Genomic DNA, 19,978 nt, shown 5'->3' with positions numbered 1-19,978 from the left:
TTGTGATCTCTTAAATAAAGTGAAGTGCGAAAAATAGAGGACTTAAGTGTGAAAGTTTTTGATGTAAATGACTTGATGTAAATGACTTAAAGGTGTACCTTGCTTTCTAGCTAATATATATATTTACTATTGTTCCAAAAAAAGAAAGAAAAAGAAACATGAGGGTGTAAGGGACTTTGACAAACCGTGTGTTTTTTGAGAGAGAGAGAGAGAGAGAGAGCCTAGACCTCGATAATGCCAACTCTTGTGCAAGCTCATCTTGTATGTCCAAACATGGTAACTCTAGTATTCAATGCATCTACTGCTAGCTCCTTGATCACTCTTCCGGACCAAGAGGGTTAAAATGTATGCGGTGGCATTCCACACCTTTCTTCCAGCAGTAGGGGCTAGTAAATACAACACTACTATGTTCCAAGTCGCACGGGTGAGAAGAGTTGGTTGGGTGTAGGCATGGTAAAGGTACTTTTTGTGCTAGTGGCCATGCTCAACATGGATCCAACTAAAGCAGCATCATGTAGGTCACTAGATGGGGCAGTTGTTGTGAGCCACATGTGCTGCTCGGTCTCCTCTGTGTTTTCTGCTCGGTCTCCTCGTGTTTTTTGAGAGTTGTATTATATTATACTAAGTGTCGAGGTTTGAACCCAAGACCTGCACGTCTGTAGGACGAGGCTGTTCAAGGGTGGCCCAATATATTTCAACCAAGCTATCAATGGCATGGTCATCAACATCTCCTACGCCATGATCAGCTCTGCAGCTTTCAAGCCCCCCTCACGGAGTAAGTAAAATAACGTTAAAAGTAGTGGTATTTCACTTGCGCCAAAGGCTCCCACTTATTCTACACCTCTCAAGTCATTTCACAAAGTCACCATCCTAGCCATCTTCAGATAAAAGAACTCAAAAGAAATTCTTAATGCGTAGATTTTCAACTTCTCTTCATAGTTGATGACTATACGAATTCCAACACGCATCATGCAAGCAAGCACACACAATGCTTCATTTTTGCTTATTCAATTGCCTGCTGTACAAGAAAACTAAACCCAAACCTGTGGCAATACCAAGCCCAAAAGCAGTCCAAGATAAACTCAACCAGAGAATCTCTCTCTCAATCTTCTGCAATTTGGCATGATTCCGAACAGAAATACAGTAGTTTCTCCTTACTTCTTGCACAAACCAATCCTGCAATGTGCTCTCGGAATGCCTCAAACTTGGGATAGTTGGAAGACCAGCACGTCCAGGATTTATATTCAGTTCTTCTGCTGCTAATATCACTTCTTCTTGTGCCAAGTCGTCTGCGTCATAGAACGAGTCTTCCTCTTCCGACAAGGGCTCCTCTTCCAGCAAGGGCTCCTCTTCCAAACCCAACTTCTCTTCGCAAAACACCCTTGCTATGTTTAACCATCGCTTGAAAGCGTCCCTTGCTTCTATTTCTGCATACATCTCCACCCGCCCTGGCATATACAATCAAAATGACCACTTTTCTTCCAGTTTGCAAAAGCTTTTTGCCAAAATAATAATAATAATAATCAGAGGGCAAGGCTGACAACATAAAAAGACTTTTTATTTACACTCCTCTATTGCACATACGGATTCCCTATTCTCCCACATCCTACACATGATGTCCACCCTGCCAAAGAGCTTGTGTCCAACTGTAGAGAGAGCCCTTTTCCCTCCCTCACACACATGTATATGTATATAAATACATACATACGTGTCTGTGAGTGAGTGAGAATAAATGCCATCATAACTAAGTGTTGTGTTACATTTCGTTACGTGTACTGCAAAACATGTATAAAAATCTAGGAAGAAAGTCCATTACCTTGCAATCCCCACAACCTAGTCTGCAACTCCAGTGTCAAATAGACAGCAATTCCACAACCCTTCTCTGCAGGAGATAAAATTGTGTCGCCATGAGTCACCAAAGTGGAACCACTAAACACTGCAGTTGATAGTTCCGAACGGATGGTAAATGCATTGCCATTTCGTGTACAATGCTGTACCTCCGTCAATCGGGCAGTATCCCCTCCTGCTCAAGGTAAAAACTTTAAATGAGTCAACATGTATTCTCGCAATAGTCACCCCCCTAAATACTGGTTTAACTCCGCCAGTCTCAGCATGAGCTGGTTACTATGGCAAGCACAGCAGCCCCACAACAGTGATACATAATTAGTTTGAAGAGCAAATAGGCTAGAGTACAGCAAGAAGTTGTGAGAAGCTCCCCTCTTCTGCTCCACCATAGGGTGAGACTAATACTACGTGAATCTCTCTGTCACACACACACACATCAATGAGAGATTTAACACAAATGACAGAGAACATGATAAGATTAATTTAGCAATTGAGCAAGTATTTAAACAATTAGCAAAGTAATGATTCATAGGGATTGCATCACAAAGAGAGAGAACATGAATTACTCATTGCTTGGACTTGGCTTCCTTAAACGGCCCTCTTACAAAATGGCACCCACATAAAATACTCACACAAACAAATCACTTTATATACCTTATCACCTCATTTAACCTTTACAAATGAACCTTCATCTATCAACCATTCAATTGTCCTAGCACTCCAATGAAAATGTCCTGGGTGATAATAAGTGAACATTCTCCTTTTATGATCAGCTTATTTTCCTTCACACCCATCATCTCTCTTAAGTACTCTATAAACTTGACTTTTCCGAGCGGTTTTATGAAAATATATGCTACTTCTCCTTCGGTAAAGCGATAAATAAGCTCCACCTCTTTTGCTTGAACCTTTTTATGGCATAATGATAGTGGACTTCAATGTGTTTTTTCTTAGCATGGAAAATAGGATTCTTTCCGAGTTGAATACAGCACTGGTTGTCTCGCAAAGCCTGAGTTGGATGATGGATCTTCTTGATTTCCATGATCTCACCAAGTAATCTCCTCAACCATGCGCATTCACACACCGCATTCTTGGCTGAATTATACTCCACTTCAGTAGAAGATAGAGTTGCAGTTGCTTGCTTTTTGCTCTTCCATGAAATGGAACTGGAACCAAGAGAGAATACATATGCAAAAAATTATCTCCAATCATCAATAGTACTTGCCCAATCTACATCCTAGAATCCTAGAATCCTAGAAGAACCAAATCACAAATGATGTATACTTGATACCAAAATTAAAAGTTCACTGTATACCACGCTTTGTTGCACTTCATTGTGATTCTTTTGGATCAACCATAGGTTGACTTATGGTGCTCACAGCATAAGCAATGTCAAGACGAGTAATCTCGTCAAGTATATTAGGCTGGCTGCCCACAAGTTGTCTGAAAAGTGTACCATCAACATTTGTAAAAGCTGAAAGCTTTTGATTTGGGCCATTGAAGTCAAAACAAGCTTCCTGTCCATCATGTTGAATCTTTCCAACAGCTCCTTAATGTACTTTGATTTAATAAGAAACATGCTCGATTCTTGTCTCCAAACTTCAATTCCCCCCGTGATGTTTTTAGATCATCTACATTTACAAGAAGTAATGCAATATGACCTTTATGTAGAATACAAAGATTCGGATTACACACTTTTAATCACCCCATTCTTGAGAAGATACTCGTCAATCCTGGAGTACAAAGCTCTTGGAGGTTACTCCAAACCATGCAAAGATTTGGTCAAATTGCATAAAAGGTGTTTCTTCGCTTTTATCACATAACTCTCTGCTTACTGTATGTGTACTTGGTTCTCAAGCAAGACATTATGAATGCACTCTTCATATCCATTTGAACGTCGACCCAACCATAATGTGTTGCAATGGCGAGAACACTTCGAATTATGATAAGCAAAGGTTTCTTTAAAGTCTATACCTTCCTTTTGGGCACATCCCTTTGTCACTAACCTTGCCTTGTGTTTGTCAACGCTTCCCTTCTTTTCCTTTGGGAGTGGAACAAGCTTCCACGTATCATTCCTCAAGATGGAACTATTCTCTGCTCGTCCATGAATTCTTTCCATTTCTTACTTTGACCAGCTTCTACATAAGATTTAGGTTTTGAAATTTGCAACACATTTGCCATTAAAATTTAATACAAAATTCACATCCAGCTTTGTCTTTTTCTCTCTCAGGACATGATTTAAAGCTTGTTCCCTAGTTTCGGGCTGATCTTTGACCTCAATGGTCTTCAAATACCATCTCAGAGGCTTCTTCATCACCTTTGGGGATGAGGACAATTTGTCTCCTCTCTATGACTTTTGAGCTGAATTTCGAAGTGGTGATAGACCTTCATCATGGGCTGAACCTTTCAGCCCATCTGCATGCTGAAAATTTCATAATTTCGTATCATCATTAACCAAGATACACGGTTGCTATCCTCTTTTTGCTGTGAAAAAACAGCACTCTTTTGCTTATCAAAAAAGTCATCACGAATATGCACTACTTGCACCCTGGTAGACACGGATATGTAGGGTATGCACAATAGGAGAGGTCGAGGCGGAGGAGTATTACATGTTTAGATGCCAATCTTGCTAGTGGGAGATTTCATCGTCTCTTCTGCGACCCCCTTCCATGGGCTATGCGTTATGAGGACCAGAGGTGCTAGGTCTGTACCTTCTCGAGCTTTGCCACTACTGGGAGACCATGCTCCGACAGTACCTAGGGAGCCAAAGCCAGCGAGGTGCCTCTCAGACATACATTCATTACAGACTTCTTCACATTGCATTCGCCCATGCCAGAGAATACCATTCTGGCTTCACAGGGTCTGAGGGATCATACAGGCCAAAGACTACACCCCACCCACTCACGGGATCCTTTGGCCCCACCGAGCCGTGGCATCACTAGTAAGAGAGCATGATCCCTCTTGAGAGCCAGATGCTTCCGCATCCACAGATCCAAGCCTTTCGTTCATCAGCTTGCAGATCTAGGACATACTCTACACCACGGAAAGGAAACTCTGGACACCATTGCAGCTCTACGCTCAGTCATGGAAGAGGATGGTACTATCATTGGATGAGAAGATCTAGGACACATTCCCCCCAACTATCTTTGGCCATGTTGCTGGATTTTCAATACTACATGTACATGGGAGACCCATGGAGTATGTGGGTCTTCTTTTCATTCTATTTTATTACTTTTTGTTTCCATTTTATAATTTACACATGGAACTTTTGTAACACAAGTTGGTCTCATAGACCCATTTGGTCACTTGTAGACGTTAATAAGTCCAGTAGACGTTAATAAAATCTCCCTCCCTCAGGTAGGGTGTTACGGAATTTCACGCAAATATTAAATAAGAGATTTAAGACGATATGACAAAATTCACACAAACAACACAGACACCACCACACTAGACCGGAATAGCCACTCCCCTCGATAATGATATATTACTCGAGAGTTTCTAGTACAAGCACGGGGATGTCCTTCGGATTTCCTTATGAATATGAACGCAGCAAACAAAAAACAGTCCCGTCACAACCCTTGTCTCCCCATGGAGGCCGTTAACGTGTACGTACCAACCTCCCCGGGGCATGAAACTCCTAGTGCCAACCGACCGGTGTCGGTCACCAATCTTCGAGCGTCTCCAATGCGCATAAATCCAATATTTAAGGTATGGGAAGATGATAACCTTTAGTAGATTGTCTACCAGCCCAGAAGCCCACACCCACAAGAACAGTGGTTGTATGGATCCAAAAGCAAGAGATAACATATCAAGAAGGGCGCTCTCCAAGCACTTGTGCTTTTGCGAGTGCACCATAGCCTAATCTGGATTAGAGGACCCCACATGGTTAGTGGAGCCTAATCTGGATTAGAGGACCCAGTTAGTGGAGCCTAATCTAGATTAGAGGACCCCACATCAATTTGCCAAATACAACATGGTTAGTGGAGCCTAATCTGGATTAGAGGACCCCACATGGGACCCTACATGGTTAGTGGAGCCTAATCTGGATTAGAGGACCTCACATCAATTTGCCAAATACAACACCCCACATGGTTAGTGAAGCCTAATCTGGATTAGAGGACCCCACATCAATTTGCCAAATACAACATTCCCTACGACCTTCTCCACCATTCCCTACAACCTTCTCCACCAATCCCAACACAATGAAGTTCCCAATTGTACCGAGCAAACTCATCACCTTTCCAGCCTTTGTATCCACCCACCCTAATGTGCATGCCCCATCCAAGAGACCCAAAATCCCTGATGATCAAGTCCTATCAAAGAACCTCTTCACATACGAAAGCCATAGCATCTCTCATCCAGAAACACTGGGACAAGGCCAATTAAAGAATGTCCTGTGAAAAGACATACAACAATTGTACTAGTCCGTCAAGTGAAAAATCATCCAAAATTTGCTATAATCCTAGGCAAAAACATATACGTGAGCCAAAGGTATCTCAGAAATCAAGTAACGGTCACTAGGGTTTTTGGATGCCTCTACACTTTAGGTTGGGTGTTAGCTGACCGAAGGCGAGAAGAGTTGATTGTGAATCCACTATAGGGAAGGGGAAAGAAATAGATTAAGGATTGCGGGCGATTGGAGGGTTGTTGCTTGTTATTACAAATTGATGAAACGGTTCATTTCGTCATTAGTGTGGTGGAACTATTATGTTTTGTCACTTCTGAGTAGTACAGGAGGAAACTAATCGGCACATTGTTTCAGTTAGCCAATGGATCTAGATGGGTGTGCACATTTGTTTTCTAGAGATCCATACTCAGAACATGTATCACTGATGTTGAGATCAATTGATTCCTCAAGAGATTCATTCTTCCGATATGACATCAATTGTGTGCCGGATGTTGTTGGAGACTTGCTAGCAACTTTATGGTACCTCGACGAAACATTTGGGAGTCTGCAAACTGGTGTGTGATGGATTTGTAGAACATATATGGACATATCCTGGTGGTATGGAGGCTAAAATCTACCACGTGTGCGGTTTTGAAGGCCTCGATAAGGCAGTTATTTTAGCCTCTAATGTGCCAGATGCCCACGACTACGTGGTAATGTGTTGATTGGTGGGGTTACTCTAAATCTACCTGATACCAATAGAGCACGATGATTACCTTGACATAGGGTTTGAGAGGAACTAGAAGTTTTGGACAAAGGACTTATGATTTTTATCAAAACATTTGTAACATATGTTCTCCTCCTTGGTTCTTTGGAAAAGTTATGGAGAGAGATTTGTAGAGGTTGGCGACTTCTGTATCTCAAATTGAGGAGTTTTCGAACTTTGGCCAACATTCGATTGTCCACTCCGAGTTGTTCTATCCGAGGGGTAATATTGATTTGAAGCTTGACTTCCCCCAAACCTTGGCTTGGACTACTCCATAGAAGATTGATGTAGGCTACAGGGCCTCCATTTCAAAGTTGAGAGGAGGCCCCAATCGAGTGGTAAACCGCTTTAAACGCTTTGCCACTAAGTACGTTGGAGCCTTCACCCGAAATGTCCCTGGTTGGGCACCATGCAAGAGATCACGAAGGTCGTCATGCACGGCACCTTGGACGAGGAACCTCAAGGTGAATCTTGGAAAACCAAGATCATGCTCATGAACACCTTCTAACAGGTTGCAATCTAACATTCTTTCACATACAAATGTGATGAGGTTGAGTTGGCCAAGTCATATGTATATCTGGGAATCACATTTATTGGCCCAATTTTCACTATGCGGCCGGCCGCCCAGGCACAGCTAGCAAGAAGATCTGCCACCGCCTACCCTCGTCGGCTTGGAGAGACCCATTTCTAGCCCCACTTCGAGGAGCCTAGTACCAGATGTTGACTATTTAATACTTTGGTTCACCTACAGGTGATATATTGGGGCTTCTTTCTTGTGCCAGATCTAGTAGAGGAGCATGCGACAAGAGCGGAGAGAGTGCAAGTTATGATGCTTTCATGCATGTTCAGAAATAACCTTGGCCAACATTCGATTGTCCACTCCGAGGAGTTGTATTCGAGGGCTAAGACTGATTTGAAGCATGACTTGCCCCAAAACTGCCTTAACTCCGCATGGCTTCTTCCTTAGCCTTGGCCTGGACTACTGCATCCGAGATTGATGTTGGCTAGAGGGCCTCTATTTCAGAGTTGAGAGGAGGCCCCAATCGAGAGGTAAACCACCTTAAACGCTTTGCCACTGACTACGTTGCAGCCTTCACCCGAAATGTCCCTGGTTGGGCACCACACAAGAGATCACGAAAGTCATCATGCACGACACCTTGGACAACTCCACCAGCTTGGTGAGGCATGGTTCTGAAAACATGGTATAGGAGAACTCCAAGTATACTATATTTTGTACATCATGCAAGGTTCTAACAAGAACTTTTTAGTCATACACACTTATGCTAGTGCAAATCACTCATGCAAGAAATCTCCATTCATAATGCATGCACCATCAGGAGCTCACCTAGCTCTGGATCTAGGAATCATACCACTTGATCCTCAAGACCCCCTGAGTCGCAACACTTTGTCCTCTTTTCTAGCATAGATCCAGGAATCTTACCGCTTGGCCACCAGGCTCCAAGAATAGTATCACTTGAGCCTCTAGCTCACTACTGGAGTTTAACACACCTACACTTCGAGGATCATACCACTTGAGTCCACTAGTGTAAACATATCCATGGATAAAACAAGCCAACAAATAGCTTTGATTAACAAAATAAAATTATTACAAAGATAATCGGGGAGTAATGACATATATATACATACATACATATCCACACATACAGAGGACTCACTTTGATCCCATCACATTGTATCATATCATTGTACCACTGGCTTTTACTTGGTTGTTTTTTCTTTCAGCTCTAGTTGGTTTTTTTTTTAAATTCCATGAGTCGGTCACACTCTAGTCTCATAGACCCTTTGGTCTTGTGTAGACATTAATGTAACTCTCTCTCACTATAGAGACGGAGTATCGAGGCAATAACACAAATGCGAGATACCATCACTCACTTCTTTGGCCCCCACAAGAGCTCTGGATGACACTTAGCCTATACGAGATTCGCCAGGGAACATGGACCAGGACAAAGCTAGACGTCCCCATGGAGTGATCACCCTCCAGGCCCGCGGCAAGATGGCACCACGCCTACCGAGTTGGCACCACACCTACCGAGTTCTCCAAGAGGAGGTATAATCCCTTCAAAGAGCCAACTGCCCCATTCTCAGCAATCTAATCCCTCCACTCGCCAGCTCCAGATTCGAGACTTGCTTCAGCAACATGGAGAGGTGGCCCCACAGGTGGTGGATATTGAGGCCACCTACATCGTTCATGAGGAGAACAACACGTTACGAGCCTGGACACGAAGTTATTCTGCTGCCTGCTTTATTGTACACACAGGTCTTACTATCCTTTCAGCGACTAGTCTCTACTTTTTTCATATCGTCTGTTGACATCCAGTTTACTCATGGATCACATGTAACAGCTTTTGGTCTCATAGTCTCTCTCTCTCTCTCACGCACCAATGTATAGTTCAAAAAGTGTCGAAGAGAGTGGGAAGCCCTATTTAACACAGAGGTGCTGCTGCTGTCCCAAAAGAGTCCTAGGGGCCAAATCCTACCGATCACGGACTCATGCCATCACTCCCCAAATCATCTCAGGTGGAAAGTGCAGCACTTTTAGGCCGAGTAATCGTGATATCGGGACCCGGTCAATGCCCTTCCGTAAGTCAACAAAGCAACAATAAACCCATTGCGGTGTGGCCTTGTCTCCTCAATCATGGCTTTGAGGGTGAAGATAGTTCCTCCTAAAGCCCACCTGGCTTGGTGCTCTCTAGCTCTATCCCTCCGCCAAGCCACCAATCTCTGTTTCCAATACGGCCCCATAGACCTTAAAAAAGCTACGGCCAATCATGATGGTTCGGTACTGTTTTATGGACGGAAAAAATGGTGTCTTTGGTCCAAGAAAGAGGGGGAAGCCTTCAAGACAAAGCTTTGCGTAAGAATAGGGGCCAGAGGATGGTGTATCGTGTGCGAAGTGCTCCATGCTAAGATCCTCGTGGTCCTTAGCTCTACCATTATGCAACTTCATTAGGGCTTAGGGGACATTGGTTGTTGTAATAGGCTAGAGGAGGAGGCGTGGAAGACGTAAGATAAGTCACATGTGGGCTGATTGGGGATGTCGTATAGATGGCCTATGTACGTCTCCCATGTGAGGGGTTCTCTGATGGCATTGCAAGATTTTCAAATGAGAGGAACTTCAAGGTGAATCTTGGGAAAACCAAGATCATGCTCATGAACACCTCCTAACATGTTGTAATCTAACATTCTTTTACATACAAAAGTGATTAGGTTGAGTTGGCCAAGTCATATGTATATTTGGGAATCACATCTACTGGCCTTTTTTTTTTTAATAAAAAATTTTGGCAATTACTAGAAGGAAGCAACATACTCCATAAAGACTCCTCATATCCTCTACAAAGTGAGAGCAAGGTAACAATCGGGTGTCTAGATAGGGATCGAACTTAGTACCTCCAGGTTATAAAGCTACCCCTTTTAACCACTAGAACAAGCGCCCTATGCTACTGGCCCAATTTTCATGTAATCGACTGCCAAGCACAGTTGGTAAGAAGATCTGCCGCACCTGCTTAGAAAGACACCACTTCTAGCCCCACTTCGAGGAACCTAGTACCATCTGTTGACTATTTAATACTTTGGTTCGCCTAGATGGGCCAGATCTAGTAGAGGAGCATGGGGGAGAGAGTGTAGGTTATGATGCTTTCATGAAGTAGGCCCTCAAGCCACGTGCTATGGTATTGACTGAGTTCGGATCAGCGCCTTTGGTCAGCAACGCCATGTTCCAAACCATCACATACATCCTGCACGCATACACAGGGAATAGAGGTCACCTCCTACGGCTAGCTCCTCTAACAGGAGAACCATAGCAACAATCGTTAGTTGGTTTAAGTCACATGGCCTTCAGATGCCGCCTATGTTTGACCCAGCTGCTGCATAACATGCTGCACGCATCCATGCCTGCATGCACATATGTATAAGTTATCCCATGCATTGATGGGATAGTGTTTTTAAAAAATACAACTCGCGGTGAATTATATTTTTTTCATGGAAAAAAAATAGAAACAGCCTGCTTGTGAATTAAATTTCGAAAAAAGGAAAATTATTTAAATAGAGTGTTTTGGAATGCTATTTCGTCCTGCTTGTAAATTGAATTTCATTATTCAGAAAATTTGAATCTCCTTATTATTAAGGAAGAAGAATTACACAGAAAATCTAAGCAAGAAATAATTAATTATAACTTTAAACATAAATTTAAATGCAAACAGAACACTGAACAGGTTGATTCTAAGCATACCGAGAAGGCGTCGGAAGAGAAAAGGGACGTTGGTAATGCGGGGTTTGAAGGTGACCACTCTCCGCCTGCAGCAGCCTAATTCCTCCTCACTCCAACTAGTGGCGCTTGCATTGTTGTCATCGTTCACCTCCTTATGATAAAACTTGATGAAGGCGTCGTCTTCAAAAAGAAACTTAAACACAGTCTGAAAAGAAAGAGAAAAAAAAACGCACATCGTGAATATAGTACCACTAAATTTGAGAGTTCATAATATCAGAGCTCCATACCTCGGGGCTAGCAAATTCAATAGTGCCTTCAAATTCGAGCTTTTTCACCATTTTGCTACTCCAAGACCACCATCATAAAGCCAATTCCTTCATCTGCGAGATTACACACACCTAAATGCATCTATACAGGGGAAACCGTAGTACTAAGAAATATATATATATATATATATATTCTAATGAATGAAGGCAAAGCATGAACTCTTCCACGAAGCAAAGCTTCTGACCTTCAGATAAAGTCTCCATTCACTAGTAGTTTGGCAACTCTTGCGAGGGCTATGGCGTAAATAAGAAGGCACATTGGGTGGCAAAAGGGCCTGTATTCCTATCTTAAGGGAGGAGTAAGCCCTAGTCATTCCTAATATATATTCCTTTCTTAGAGTAGGAGGGGAAAGTTGAAAGTGAACCCAGCTAGTTATGCTGCTCTTCAAAGAACCCTTTATCCATCGCCAGAGAGCTACCCACCGAATAGACCTTATTGACCACCGTGCCGGCCTTTCACTCGATGAAAATTGGGATGCAATACAAGAAGTCTTCATGGTCTCGTAAAGTGATGGGGGATGGAATTCCCACGGCTCTCTCTCTCTCTCTCTCTCTCTATATATATTAGTACGCGACCTCTGCATTGTTTGGAACCCAATATAAAATCTTTTCCTAGGTTTGAATCTTTTCCAAGGCGTCAACCAAACCGTGTTAGCTTCTCCTCTAGAAATTTCAAAAGTTTGTCTCTTCCACCTATCACCTGTTACTGTTAGCTTCTCAGCAGCTTGGAACCTCCAGTTAATAGATGAATAGATATACATACACTAGACCAGCGTGCCTACCGTGGCATAACTTCTAAAGAGACTTCTTACTCAAATAAGTATAACTCACTTTCTTCGCTTCTCTAGCTCCCCCATAAAATATGCGAACAATGTCAATTAATCATTATCAAAAGAAATCATAACACAACATCAAAACAAAATCCAAATATACAACTACAATGTAGCATTGATATTCAAAAAGTCAAGAAGGAGGTGAGTTACCCTCCTCACCATATGCCACGGTGTCTTAAATGAAGCCATGGCGGTGGGATCGGCGGCATGGACGCCTAGGCACGAATCTCGAGGCAATCGATGCAACCGTCAATTTGATTTTTGGCTGGGTTTTCTAAAAAAGAGAAAAGAAAAATAGCAAAAATAGTGTTTGAGAGAAATGGTGGGTATTGTAATGTGAGAGGAATTCAAATAGCCAAAGCACCTTGCTTTTTTGGACCTTACGCAAAAAGAGATTTGTTCCACCCTTGAATTTGAGTACTTCACCTCGTTTTCAGTGTATTTTGGCTAAATTAGAGAAAGATGGCCATTTTGAATTTGAAAATAAGCTCCAAACCTCCAACAAGATAGAGGAGACAAGAATGTCATATTTTTGTGTACGTGGCAACTTGTTATTTGTCAGTTCCTTAATGAAAAAATTAAAAAAGGACCTTTTTAAAGACTCTTTGTCCTAATGCATAATTTTTTTCACTACAAGAGATGGGGCTCTTTTTAGTGTTGAAATTAGCCTTACATAACTTTATGTTGAAGGAGGAAGTAAGGGAAGAAGGGAGGCGTCATATAAGGTTTGAGAACTAATATGAGCATCCATAAAAGTAACATTATTTTAATGTTTATATCCATCATTATGATGTAATTTATCACCAAAAACATCGATGCATTATAAAAATTAAAAGGCAAAGTTTGGAAAAAAAATCTGCAAGTGTGTGATAGCTTATGTATAAGCAAAAGATAACTTCTTTATTGCCTGATGTAATCTGGTGTAAATGGGCAGTTGGGTTTACTATACTTGGGTGGCCATGTAAAGAGTGGTTCCATGCAGCAAAGCTGGGCATAGAACAGCCAATTGGGGCAGAACTAAGCAAAGTGCATGACACGATATTCTCTAAACCTTTGTTGTGTAAACCAGGACACTGTATACAAAACCAGGTTCTTGTTAAGTAAACTAGGTCAGAGAACAATGAATTGGGGTAGGCACAAGTATAGAGGAGATGAATAGTGTTGATTTGACAGATCGAGATATAATTGCAAGGGGTGGCTAGCAGCAGATAAACACAATACTGTCAAGTTGGTACATGTACAAGGGGTGGTTAGTAGATATCATACAAGGGGTTGTTTTAGCAGATGAAATATTGTCATCAATCCTATACAAGGTAAGTAAACCAGGTTGTCAAGTTAAATCCTCGAACATGCGAGGTTGGAGTTTACAAGATCTGGTTAGGATAACAGTAGTCATCAATCCTCTATGTAGTTATAAAGCAAGTCATCAATCCTCTATGTAGTTATAAAGCAAGTCATCAATCCTATGCTAAGAAATCTATCCACATTACAGTAAATAAAGGCATCGGTAGAGTGACCATTATAGAGCGAAAAGGGCACGACTATGAAATAAACACGAGTCATTATTCATAAATCATGGTCATTAGAGCATACAATTACTTGGGAATTTTGGTAATCAATAGAGGAAAGGCACATCAAAAGCATAAGCAACCAGTATAGAAGCATGATCCTATGCTTTGAAGCATGCACTTTTCAAGAACACCACCACCTCCAAAGCTCAAGGTAAAGTGTCTCTCCAAAGCTCAAGGTAAAGTGTCTCTCTTCCTCGTGTCAAGCCTCATAGATACAAGCAGTAATTGTTGCCACTCCCATTCTAAGCTGATCACACAATCTAACAAACCTCCCAAGAAGATTTATCCTATCTTCAGGGGCATGTTTTTGCAAGAGAGGAAGTAGGGCATGGCATGTGTGACAAGAGGTAGTCTCCAAGGGGTCCAACATAAGTGTCTTGGTAACAACACTGACCATAGTAAATGCAAGGCCTTTTTTGAATCTAACATGATTTTTGCCATGTTGATGCTTGCATTGCAAAACACCAATTAGCCTTGTAGGATGCCTAGTAGGTTGGCTTAACTCCCTCTACATCCAATATTATGGCTCGTCGGTTGGTCCCATGCCCAAACCTTATCTACGTCACATTATCTTGAATCTGCACAATGCCTCCCTCGTTTGGCATGCCAATTTCCTTCGGTCCAAAGATGCATGTCATGGTGTCCCTTGAAGCTTGCAACAACAACCTGAGGGTTGCTTCCTTTTATTGGGTGCTAAATGTGGGAAACTCTTGCTCAATCTTTTGAAGGATCTTGTAGTGATTCCCAATCTTTGTAGATATGTCCATGCGAATCTCTCCATCTGAAACCTCATCACCAACTCTGCCATCTTGAAACTTAGTATCTATGGTAGTGGGATTCTCTGACAACAATTAGCAGGGTAGATGCCATTTCATGTGCATTGTCCACAATAGGTAGAATGGAATATAGATGGGAGAAATGATCTTTGATAATAATTTGTAGCCCATATAGGTGTTTGCATTCAATTGTCCAATCAGGGTAATCACAATAATTTGATTGCATGGACAAGTGGTACCGTGTAGATGGGTCACTTGTTCTATACATTTTAAACAACATGGTTAGCTTATAGGGTTGATGCATTTGCTTGATACCTTGCCGAAATTCTTTCCCCTGTTTTCAACCTTGAGGTGTGTTACTTGCTTGAGCCATGAATGCTAAAGCATGAAGAGTTGACGACGACTGCAAAACACCAACATGGAGATGGAGACAAATCAACAGGCATATGAACAAAAATTAGAAAATGAGAATTATAATATATGTGTCGATACCTATCTCTTGTTTTGCTTGAAGAACTCCAACAATGTACCCCCCACTCATTTGCCACCAGTAGTAGAGTCCCCCACCAGAGCATGCAAAAGGTCTAGAATAGACCTGTTTATCTTGGCATCTAACAATGTATATTTTATGTACTGCCATAGCCTCTCTGCTATGTTGGTTGTGTCGACATTTCCAAAATTCGACCACCTCCTTCGCTAGATACATCTTTGGGCCACACCATCCAAACATACCGTTGGAAATTCTCATGTGCCGAATATTCAAATAGTAGCTAGTTAAACCTCACATCAAACAACTCCTCATGAGCTAGGTGTGTGCGCATAAGATTGCTCGAGGCGCTATAAATGTGATCCCTCATCTCTTTTGGTACCTAGACACAAGTTGTGCATGAGGGCTATGATTGCTTGACCCAACACATTATGTAATATACCCTTTGAACCTGTGCATAGTAAATGAACGCCTTCTTGACATGAAACCAGCATAGAAATACATTTCTACCAACCTACCCGAAGCCCCTACTGGTCTAATGTCCAGTAGTGTAGATCCTCATCCACAACCTTTAGGAGGATAGACTGTAGCTCATGTGGGCACTTGTCAATGGCAATGGCTATGGGCTGAATTCTATTCAGTCTAGATAACATCATCCTTATGCTCGTGTCTAAGGCAATACTTTCTTGACTTGTACTGACATCATTCAAGCATAGCGTGAACCAAAGAGGTATACTGCTCATATACCTATCCCACTAACTATACCGACATTTGGAGGGTTCCGTCAGAATCAATGCACCACCACGAGCGCACCGAAACCCGATGCGTCAATTTTAGGAGACCAATGTGTGAGCACGTGAGTTGGGCCTAGTAGAATGGTTTGTTTGTCTACTTTGCACAATATAAAGTTCCATCTAGAGCAAGTTCATATGGAGAGCTTGAAGATCTACCCTTCCTCTTTTTAATTCACTCAATTGGCAGATCCCAGATACATCAACAATTTTCAGCTTTAAAGCCAAAATTTCATAGGACATCTAGAAGGAAATGACACTAAGAAGGATCTCAAGGAGAGTAAGGCTCTCATGGTTTTTTCCTCTTCATGTGTTTGTTGCTTGTTTTCCAAGTCCTTGGTGTTGCAAAGAACAAAGACTATGTGGCTGAATAGAAGGTTGGCTGAACAAGATTTGGACTTTGTTCTTGGAGACATGTGAAAATCAAGGGAGAGCATTCATCTAGGTGACACTATAAGGTGTAAGGCAAGTACCAATTCCTTGGCCCTCTCATACCAAATAGCCCGACAATCTTGGTTTAAGGGTATGATTATAGGAGGTGGATGCAAAGTCTTGGTAGCTGGATCCCCCTTGACTCTGAAGAAAATTGTCCAAAGTTTGAAATAGAAATCAAGGTTTCCCCTTTTCAAGAACCTAGACAGCTTGTTGTTAATGCTAATTGGACCTTAGAAGATATTAGAGATTCACTTGAGTTTCTTGATTGTACAAACTATGACTATAGGTTCAAGATCAATGATGATGCCATTGGAAAGAGGGTTGAAAAATCAACCTCTTGTATCAATGTATGCCCTCTATATACCCCCAAATATTGTAGCCTTTGAGCCATTATCAATGAGAAGAAATGAAGAGAATTGATGAATACATATTTTTTTCTCAACTTTAAACATGTATTTTTATGTCTTAAAATTCAAGTGTTATCTTAATGATGTTATATGATAGAAAATGGTACAGTGACAAGGTGGCATCACAAAAATCTTCTTTTCATTACAAAAAGATGTTTTCTATTCTCATAATAAGATGTTACATTGGGATAAACTCAAATAAGCTCCATAAAATGGGAATATTGTACATTGGGATAAACTCAAAAAGGCTCCATAGGGAGCATGTGTAATGGGCTCCTCAAATAGACAAAAATCATTGGGCCTCCTCAGTTTGTTGGGCTGCAAGCTGTGGAATTTTGGGCCTCTAGGCCTCTTTAGATAAAGGCTCTACAACTGGGGCATTTGTAGGCTCTTCAACCTATGTATCTGTAGCTTTGGATGTTTGAGCCCCCCCCCATCTATCATCTTCAGTGGCTCCAAAATTCACTTGCCTTATGACACTTGGAGCTTCCCTGGCCTCTAATATATTCTTCTTTATGCTCTTAGAGGAAGTCTTTTTTAAATCAAACAACTTCAAAGGTACACCTTTGTCCTTTTTGGAGTGTGCTTGGAGGAGGGCTTCTTGGGTAATTTTTGGCTTTGGGAATGCCCATGCTTTAGGGGAGAATACATGGGCATCCCCTTGTTGCTTCCTTTCTTCTTTAGCTTGTTTGCTTTATGTGTCTTCTCTTTTTATTCTAAAAGTGGGGAATCTAGGTCCCTAACCCACCAAACCCATCACTCAGGATAGTCATGCATCTAGAAAGTGCAAAAAAAAACATTTAATTAGAAACTAAAATTAAAGTCAAAATGAAGAGCACAAAGGTACAACAAACTTATAGTCAATGTAGTCATTCTGTTTTTCATTTCAATAAATCTCTAAGCATTGGGAATAACTGTCCATCCATAGGATGTGGAGTCTGGCTGAATAGGTACCTATCAAACAAACATTTCTTGAATTACAGAATCATGATGAAACAAAGGAAAGGGGAATACTTGGAAATAATCTCACTTGCTGACTTAAATACTTGAAAGTATTCTCATCCTTATGGCCGTCTATCATAATCCCAACAACATGTTGATGAGGAAGGGGTGCACACCAATGCACACCAAAGAGGTGGCTCTGTAAATAAACTAAGTTATATAATGTCATGCATTAAAAACCCATGAATAAATATGAATAAATAATAAAAAATGGATGTAAAATTCTAAACCTTCAACCCTTGACTCCAACATATCCAAAGTGAAAATGATGTCGTACATGCTTTTCCCTAAACAAAACAAAACTTTTTAGAATATATACATAAAATAAAGAACAAAGAGCAATGAAAACTCCTTTTGGCATGCATCCTCCTCTAGTCATATGGCTCAGGAAAGGACGTGCTTGATAGGAAAGATACACATACATAAAAAAAAGACACATACAGAAAATTAGAACACATAACTTCAGTACGATACCTGAAAGTATTACTGAGAAGCATCTAAGATCTTCTTATAAACAATGTTACTTATTCTAAACCAAGCAATAAGGTGGATATCCTCCCCCAAGATTAAGACCATAATTGAAAGGACGTTCAAGTAAAAAAACTATAGCTATCAAATCAGGTTGATCACATGCACACTGTCTTGAATTGAAGCATCTAGAACCTCTTGCCAATTTAGATTACATGTAAAAGTAATAAATAAATAAGGCTTGCCTTGGAATGGATGATTGCCATTACAAATGGCAACAATTAGGCATGCAACAAGCTGCTTCTAGTTAGTTCTTGTTGCTAGATGCAAAACTTCCTTATATACAACATTAGTAGTACAAACTGTCTCTGGACCACTCACATTGGTCTCTTGAAGAAATACCTTGACAGCATTCGATGATCACACACGTGATAAAGCAACATATAATTGTCGATGACTATATACTAGAGTTGCCAAGTATAATCCTAAAAGAGATATTGTTGGCCTTGGGATTTATTTATTATCATGCCAAATGCAAGTCGAATAGGGAACTGCCTCCGCCTCATATCGACCGCCTCATATCGAATGGAAGTTGCAATGTACTTGGAATAAAAGTTATCCTTGGAATAAAAGTTATCCTTGGAATGAAGACCCTATCTCCAATGTTAGTGCTAATAATAATTTTTGCCTCTAACACCTTTGTGTGGAATTCCTTGCATATCAATCGAGTACCATTACACAATCCCTCTCGAGGATTAAGATTACGCAATAAAATTATTCGAGCATTTCTTTTCAAAATCAATCAATGAGGTAGATAACCACCACTAAGATTAAGATTGTTTAGGTACTCTGTGCATATAAAAAAGAACCTTCACCACTATTATTAACTGAATCTACACTCAAGTACTCCTTGCTCTCCCTAGGCATGGCATCTAGTGCACTGCTATTGAGTGCATGCGGCATTAACAATGTCCTCTCGTCCTCCTTTGGAACAACTGGCAAAAATCTCCATCAAACAATATTACCTTTCCACCAAAAAGCCGATCACTATCCATGATGTCTCTCAATGTCATGTCTAATGCTTCAAACGCATATCGAAACGCATATCGATGGTTCATGGGTGCCTCATCCCATATTATTAGCTTAGCTATCTTCACAACATCTACGGGCTGACTGTAGACCTATATGTTACAAATGCTCACTGCATGTAAGTCTAATAGTATTTTAAACCGTGAATGAGCTGTGCTATCATTGCCTAGTAGCAAGGCTACAATGCTAGAAGATGCACACGCCAAAGCTACATGCCCCTCCCCACGCAACCGAGAAAGTAAACAATTATAGAGAAAGGTCTTGCCAGACCCTCCTGGACCATCAAGAAAAAACACTTCACCAACACCTATGCAAATACACTGCCTCCAAAATCTGATTAAAGGCCCTACTTGACAATCATTTAGAGTTGTTCTCATTCGATCGGCAATTTGTGTTTGCTGCTCAACATTAAACATTCTCTCTTCTTATAATAATCCATTTGTAACTATGGACACAGTTGATCTGTCCAGAGGAGGCATTCCCTCGAACTCAACCAACCTTCGGCCCCATGCTGCTAAAGAATGCACTCTAAATGCGGACGTTGATACATAACGTGCATCCAAGTACCTG

General features: G+C 41.3%; 1 protein-coding gene across 1 annotated transcript; it reads right to left on the bottom strand.

The window, feature by feature from the left end:
* Positions 1-969: 969 nt before the first annotated feature.
* LOC147636673 (uncharacterized) lies at positions 970-11,957 on the bottom strand. Its single transcript, XM_086799826.1, has 5 exons — positions 11,735-11,957; positions 11,511-11,603; positions 11,245-11,428; positions 1,817-2,023; positions 970-1,448 (listed from the first exon to the last, which is right to left on the bottom strand). Exons 2-5 carry the CDS (start codon positions 11,559-11,561, stop codon positions 994-996), a joined length of 897 nt encoding a protein of 298 aa, XP_086655952.1. The 5' UTR covers positions 11,562-11,603; positions 11,735-11,957; the 3' UTR covers positions 970-993.
* Between the last annotated feature and the right edge of the window lie 8,021 nt (positions 11,958-19,978).

This window comes from Cibotium barometz, chromosome 7, assembly GCF_041138505.1.
Source record: "Cibotium barometz isolate CiBa-2024 chromosome 7, ASM4113850v1, whole genome shotgun sequence".
In the NCBI taxonomy this organism is placed as follows: Eukaryota; Viridiplantae; Streptophyta; class Polypodiopsida; order Cyatheales; family Cibotiaceae; genus Cibotium; species Cibotium barometz.
The sequence above is the reverse complement of the archived record's forward strand: the minus strand, read 5'-3'. Positions and strand labels throughout refer to the sequence as shown.

Excerpts from the sequence above, each read along its gene's own strand:
- LOC147636673 (XM_086799826.1), bottom strand. The coding sequence starts at position 11,561 with ATGGTGAAAAAGCTCGAATTTGAAGGCACTATTGAATTTGCTAGCCCC. Across the intron at positions 11,429-11,510 it reads TTGAATTTGCTAGCCCCGAG|ACTGTGTTTAAGTTTCTTTT; the intron begins GTATGGAGCTCT and ends CTTTCTTTTCAG. Across the intron at positions 2,024-11,244 it reads TCTCTTCCGACGCCTTCTCG|GAGGGGATACTGCCCGATTG; the intron begins GTATGCTTAGAA and ends TACCTTGAGCAG.